At 39.9% G+C, this 7,468-nt stretch overlaps 1 protein-coding gene across 1 annotated transcript; it reads left to right on the top strand.

Moving 5' to 3' along the window:
- The first annotated feature begins 221 nt into the window (after positions 1-221).
- LOC106927856 (leucine-rich repeat and fibronectin type-III domain-containing protein 2) lies at positions 222-6,645 on the top strand. Its single transcript, XM_015003698.2, has 2 exons — positions 222-2,775; positions 5,445-6,645. Exons 1-2 carry the CDS (start codon positions 1,400-1,402, stop codon positions 6,433-6,435), a joined length of 2,367 nt encoding a protein of 788 aa, XP_014859184.2. The 5' UTR covers positions 222-1,399; the 3' UTR covers positions 6,436-6,645.
- The last annotated feature ends 823 nt before the right edge of the window (positions 6,646-7,468 follow it).

Below are 7,468 nucleotides of genomic sequence, written 5' to 3'. Positions count from 1 at the left end.
AATCGGTGGACAAAGAGTTTTAATTGCACTTATGACATGCTGCATAGTGAAGACAAGCAAATAACAAAAACAATATAATTTGTGGAAACTATGCATTACAGACTTTACACAAGAATGTTAAAAATAATAAAACAATTTGTATTGCATGTTACATATCACAAATGATCTGCAGTTGAAATTGCAGTAAAAGAATATCTACCATGTTGACTAAGTACAACTGAATACAAAAGGATGCCACATTTTACAAATTTCCATAACTTTACAATTGTGTTACTTTGTGTCAGATACAGTCCCAATAACTTATATTGAAGTCTGTGATTGCAATGTGACAAAATGTGAAAAAGTTCAAGGGGTATGAATACTTTCACCTAAAAAAAACAGCGGGGATACAGATACCAATTTACAAAAGTTTTCTAGAGCTTTTGTCTCACAACAGTGCTTTTATGCTAATACCTCTACATTTACATCTGTAAATAAAAAGGGAATATATTCTATAAGTGGGAGAGACGGCAAATGACAGAGAAAAGAAATCACTCAATTTACCACCAACACAGATCCATAATTATAGACCTGACTAAAAGCGACATCAGAACCTTTGTTTTAAGCATTAAGCCGAGTTACACAGGGAATGTCTAGATTTTTTTGTACTCATCTTTGCAGCTTAGTTCCATGGCCTGAACTTCTTGAACACTCACCTGATGGTAATCTCAAAAACAGTTCACACATGAGTGTGTCTTGTAAATTAAACCAAGAAAAAAGAAAAAAAAACACCCCTGTGAAGCAACCAGTATCGGCTTCACTGATACACATTAGCACAAAAAAAAATAATAAATGCTGATTGTGCCCATGATTCCAGAGAAAAAACACCCAAAGAGGAGTATTTCATTTGTAGAAATTACTTGGGTAAAAACAAAGATGGATTTTTAAATTTTGAGCATATTAGAAATTAATGAAACAAACATCTTGGGGAATTAAAAGTTCACCAGATGAAGCCAAGGGTGACCATTCATTCGGAGGACTCAGCCAGGTGTGAGGGTTGATAATATGTTCATGGAAGCGTGCCGATTCCATCAAACACCTGCGCCTTCTCCAATCTTTTTCTAGCCAGAATTATTTTTTATTATTGCAAATGCTGTGGAAAAACGGTGAGGACTGAAAGTGAGTCAAACAAAAGGATAAAGGAAGAGACAAAGATAGGTAAACTGATTATGTAATGAGCAAAGACACTCTTGATGACATCAGTGTGTAAACTTCCTTAGGAAACTCGACCCTTTGTTATGTTGCAAGATATTAATCTGAATGATCCAACTACTACAAGTGATTTTGTGCACGTGAAAAATGCCAAAACTTTGACAGTTTCCTATTTTCTTCTTTTCCAGGTTCCTTTAAATGAGGTAACATGGACAAAGTGGTCATCTGCCTCCTGATTCTGGGAGCTGCTATGACAATGGTCCATGCATGTCCCAAATACTGCGTCTGTCAGAACCTCTCGGAGTCTCTGGGGACCTTGTGCCCCTCAAAAGGTCTGCTTTTTGTTCCACCGGACATAGACCGGAGAACTGTAGAGCTCCGGTTGGGAGGCAATTTCATTCTCAAGGTCACCACTCAGGACTTTGCCAACATGACAGGTCTGGTGGATCTCACTTTGTCTCGCAACACCATCAGCAGCATCCAGCCTTTTTCCTTTATCGATCTAGAGACATTGAGGTCACTGCACCTTGACAGCAACCGGTTGACTGAATTGGGAGCGGATGACCTACGAGGACTGATCAATCTGCAGCACCTGATCCTCAACAACAATCAACTAAATCAAATCTCAGATTCAGCTTTCGATGATTTACTGCTGACTTTGGAGGATTTGGATTTGTCTTACAACAACCTGCGCAGTGTGCCTTGGGAGGCCATCCGTAAGATGGTCAACCTGCATCAGATGAGTCTGGACCATAACCTCATCGCCTTCATTGCTGAGGGGACTTTTACAGACCTTGAAAAACTGGCTCGCCTGGATCTGACATCCAATCGCCTCCAGAAGCTTCCTCCGGACCCGATCTTTGCACGGTCCCAGAGCAGCATGGTGATGAGTACACCTTATGCACCTCCACTCTCTCTGAGCTTCGGTGGAAACCCACTGCACTGTAACTGTGAGGTACTGTGGCTGCGAAGGCTGGACCGTGAGGATGATATGGAAACATGTGCCTCTCCAGCCAGTCTAAAGGGGCGCTACTTTTGGTCTGTCCGTGAGGAGGAATTTGTCTGCGAGCCCCCACTCATCACTCAACATACACACAAATTGCTGGTGCTGGAGGGCCAAACAGCTAGTTTGCGTTGCAAAGCAGTCGGCGATCCAATGCCAACTGTGCATTGGGTTGCTCCAGATGATCGTTTGATTGGCAACTCCTCAAGAGCCACTGTATATGAAAATGGCACCCTTGACATAGCAGTCACCACATCCAAGGACTATGGCATTTTCACTTGCATTGCTGCCAACGCCGCAGGGGAGTCTACTGCCTCCATCGAGCTATCAATCATTCAACTGCCCCACATCACTAACAGTACTAATCGTACTACACTGCCAAAATCAGGACTTTCAGACATCACCAGCTCTACTAAGATAGGCAAAGGGGAGCCAAAGCCTCCTCCAGAAAAGGTGGTTTCTGTATCTGAAGTGACTGCCATCTCTGCTTTGGTCAAGTGGACCGTAAGCAAATCAACTCCAAAGGTCAAAATGTTCCAGCTTCAGTACAACTGTTCTGATGATGAAGTTCTCATTTACAGGTAAGAGAAGCTGCAGTCAGTTATTTCCAAATTAAAGCTGAAATCTCACTGGCCATACTGCCCAATTGGGATTGAGATATAATCTCTTTACCTCAAAATGCCATAATAAGTTCAGGTTTTAGAGTTAATTGCTAATTGTCTGAGCTCTTGAGACAACTATTTCTTGTGAAGCATTACTCTGAGATCAACATTCATCTTTCTTAATCCTTCTTTAGTTTTTTTTGTTTTGTTTGTTTTTTCACCATAAAGCAGACAATTTTGTGAGGATACAGCTTTCACATTCTGAGAAACCCAAAGAGAAATCCTTGCCCTGAACCATTAATTAGAAACCCAAGAAGAAAAAGGATTATAGAGCTCATTCTAATGTATCCCTCTTAAGCTGCTGAACTCCATACAAGTGTGGGCCTTGGTGACAGTGGCAGAAGATCTTTGGGGGCTCTGTGAAATCAATTTTCTGTTTTAGATGAGATGCTGAATGGAAAAAAAAAATCTGATGGATAATTGTCTGGAAATATAGAAAATAGCCTCAGTGTTCAGCTAAAAAATGGTGTGGTACATACAGAGAAGAAAAATAGCTTTTTCCAGATTCAGTATCCCCTAAAGTAACATTTATAGATCTTTCCAGAGAATGCCCACATAGTAAGGCACAAGCCATTGTGAAAATTAGATACCTTTCTAAACTTCAGCAGTTTTATGTGACACCTTCCAAGCTCCAGTAATTGACAGCAAATTTCTGCAAAACCTTATCAGATAATTTATTTTCTGCTATTACCTGCATAGGACTGGTGTTTAGCTGGGAATCTGAGATTATAGTCAAACGCAGCAGTGAAGGATGTTACTTTTCACAAGCGGAGTTGATGCATCTCACATCTGTGCAAATTCAATAATAAGCTTTTTATCTGATTTCCTTCCCTTTCATGCACATTCTGTGCCAGCTTTCCTCTTTTTCTGCCTGGTGACAATAGTGGATGAGTCATCTACATTTGCATTCATGAGGAACTCGACAAAGCTAAAGCAGTTCCCTGCATTTTCTTTCTTCTTTTAAATTACATTAAATTGCATCTCTTCGATTACTAGCAGTAACTGCAAAACAAATTGGGTTGCTGTGTATTTAAAAGCTCCATAATTAATTTGTTGACCAAAAAAAAATCTATTGTATTCATTATGTTTATAGGGTTATAGCATTCCCAGAAAGGACTGTTTTCATTAGATCAAAATGAATGCAGCGATGTGCAGCTATAATAGCTCAAAAGGGTCAAACAGTTCATTACTTATGTTGGATGTTGAAGCCCATGTTTACGTTCACCTGGTGGCTAGTGGTAGTACCTTAAAATAATGTTGTGTCCGTTTTTAAATTGTAAACGTACTATATGTGATGTTTGTTGACATGCTTTTATGATCATGTAAATTCATCTGACTGAACCCTTAAATGGCTTTGGACAGACTAAAATCAACTAAAAGATGCTTGATCGCTTTCAATATGTTTGGAGAAAACCAACCACAGCACATCAGCAAAAAAAATGATTAATACAACAATCAGGTAGAGCAGAAGAGGTGTAATAATTTGGATTTGTTCTGAAGCCACGCGACCTGGGAACTTGGAAGTCATCAAGTCATAAATTCTACTTTATATTAAACTTCTTCTCTGACATCTGAAGTTTGGATTAAACACTGTCTTCAACGGGACAATGATCTTAAGCATAGTATTGTATTTACAGCATAACAGCTGAAAAAACTAATCATTTTGTTGCAATGGCATAATCAAATTCCAGGCTCCCTTGATTGAAAGCCATAATGGAACCTTAAGAGAGCTGTGCAGAACCCCATGTTAGCCATAATGTTTAAAGCAACGCTTCAACAAGTATTTTGAAATTCATCAACAACAATAAAAGAGACTGATGAGGGTAAATTAAAAAATATTAGTGACAGTGTTTACTGTTTAATTCTTAATTTTCACCATGTTGTACCTACAATTACATATTTATGCACCAGGATGAGCAGGAACAAAAATAAATCTTCCTATGAAAACCAGTTTCTAAAATGATATGAAATAAAGTAATATAAGTGTATTGCTTGCAAATGTTCACCTTTGTCTGAGTTTTCCACCTAAGAATTCAGATAAATAAAATCATCATGAGGGGCAGCAGAGCAAATGTACGAGTTCACTTGCAGGTTGCATAACAAGACAGTTATGTTGAACAGCAAACAGTCCCATTGGTGCCTTCAGAGTTCAAACAAGTTGATGGGTGTGCCATCCAAAGCACATCATGCCATCAAGCAGATGAAAGAGACATTTCTAGCATCAACAAGAATAGTTATTTATAATTCCCACTTAAATGAATCCAGCAAAATTGCTTGTTTGCTCAGAATAAATCCATTTGGTATCTTATAATTATTGATGCCCATTTAATAAAACATCCTAAAACATTTGGTCTAATCTAGTTGACCATTTGCCTCCTTCAAATCAAATGTTACACAGTGGAAGAAAAGTAGTAATCTCTTTAAATTACTTTCTGCATGTAAAATTCTACATGACATGCTTGTTCTTTGGTATTTCTTTTATATTCTGTGTCTAAATAAAAAGTGCTATAAGCATATTTATTCTTATCAGTTTTGATCCCCTGCGGAAAGACTTTTGTCATGCTCTATCTTCCCATTTGTGCTTCCAGGATGATTCCCAGGACTCACCGGGCCTTCGTAGTCACCAATCTGGTGCCGGGAATGCAGTATGACCTGTGTGTCCTGGCCATCTGGGATGACACCGCAACCACTCTCACTGCCACCAACATTGTTGGATGCATCCAGTTTGTCACCACGGAAGATTACCCACAGTGCCAATCTCTGCACAGAGGATTTATGGGTGGCACCATGATTCTGGTCATTGGTGGCATTATTGTTGCGACTCTGCTGGTCTTTATCATCATCCTTATGGTGCGCTATAAGGTAACTAGTGGGATTCAAACCAGTAAATTACCCACTGTAAGTAACACATACTCCCAGACAAATGGGGGGGTGAACAGGTTCAATGGAGCCCCACCACAGGTCAAGTCCACAGTAGTGGTCATGCGTGAAGAAATGGTGGAGTTTAAGTGTGGATCCCTCCAGAGTAGCCTTTCTTCGTCATCATCGTCCTCTAACTCGTTGGACAGCCAAACAGGAAGAGGAGCAGGCTATAATGCGCAGAGCAGCGAATGCAGCAACCTGCCAAGTACCAAGTTTAGGAGGCATGTGCACGGCACTAAGGCTCGGCAAAACCTGGACCAACTTTTAGGGGCCTTTACATCACTAGAGCTACGGGGTGCAGCAAAGGACCACCAAGGAACTTCTGTCTCCTCGTCCTCTGCTGTTGCCAATCCCATGACAACAGTGGCTGTGGCACCACCATCTGACAAAGAACCCCTGCTTGGGAGGGCTGAGTCCACAACAATGCTGGGGCGTCTCCTTGGGTTTCAACATGAGGATAAACCAAAGAGGAGTCACTCATTCGACATGGGGCATGTCGGGGCAGTTCAGTGTCGCAGCAGTCAGCCACGTAGGATCAGCAACATCTGGACTAAACGCAGCCTGTCTGTTAACGGCATGCTTCTGCAGTACGACGACAGCGAGGATGAGAAACCCACTTTTGAGAGCTCTGAGTGGGTTATGGAGAGCACAGTCTGAGTCTATGACCAAACAATAGATCTATATTAAAAACTAAAGAAACATGAACACAGCAGGATGTTCTGTATGAACTTCAACCATGTGAATACTGTTTAAATGATTATGTGACAAAACTAAAGCTGACTGTCCAAGATTGAAACTCTTGATATTTGAAAAATGTTCCATTTTGAATCAACTGGAGAAATTACCTACATGGAAAACCTATCTACAGAACGATAAGATACTCATACTGGATTTACGTCTTTAAAGGAACTGAACTCTATGAGGACTTACTTCAACTGTGATAACCTATATCACACGTTTCAGACTCAAAGTGGAAATGTTCCAGCTGTAGAAAGAGGGGGACCACAGGAGCTAGTATAGTAGAAAATTAAAACAAAGTCATTTTTATTTTCATGTTCTTTTTTTTATCATTTTTACTATTTATTATTTCAGGTGATTCGCCAGAAGAAAGACTCACCTCAAAACATTAAAAACAGGTTTACACAGGATGTACCAACTCTCATGTTGCCATTTTATACCCCTATTTATCATCATCATCATCATCATCATTTTCTCAGGTTATGCATGAGGTGACCGTATGAGAAACAAAACAAATGCTAACTTAAAACACAGGCTGTGCTTGTACTCAAGTTTGTAAAAGTGGTTTTTTTTTTGTTTTGTTTTTTTTTTGAGCAATCAGTATCTTAAACGCAGCACACAGCAGGCAGTGATCTCATTTTGAGAAATCAGAGGAACTCAAATTGGAAAATTGAGCTAACAGCTAATCAGAGCAGGAACCACTCAAAACCAAAAGTATGGAGTCTAAAACAACTCAGTCAAATCATTCCCATTTATTTAAGCTTCAAGTACCTTGTCACTTTTGTATGAAATTGTCATGTGGACACCGTTTGGTTTTCTTAACCAAATTGTGTCTATATAAGTGTGTATGCCCTATAGATGGTGGGTAGAATAGCCAAGCTGTGAATCACTGCTTCTCTGTATTGATGGGTCCCAGTGGAAGTAGCTTTGGTAGCTTTTTGGATATGTCCCA

The sequence above is a fragment of the Poecilia mexicana genome, unplaced genomic scaffold (assembly GCF_051168715.1).
Source record: "Poecilia mexicana isolate PSO_F unplaced genomic scaffold, ASM5116871v1 scaffold_22, whole genome shotgun sequence".
Taxonomy (NCBI): Eukaryota; Metazoa; Chordata; class Actinopteri; order Cyprinodontiformes; family Poeciliidae; genus Poecilia; species Poecilia mexicana.
This window is presented reverse-complemented; position numbering and strand designations above follow the sequence as displayed.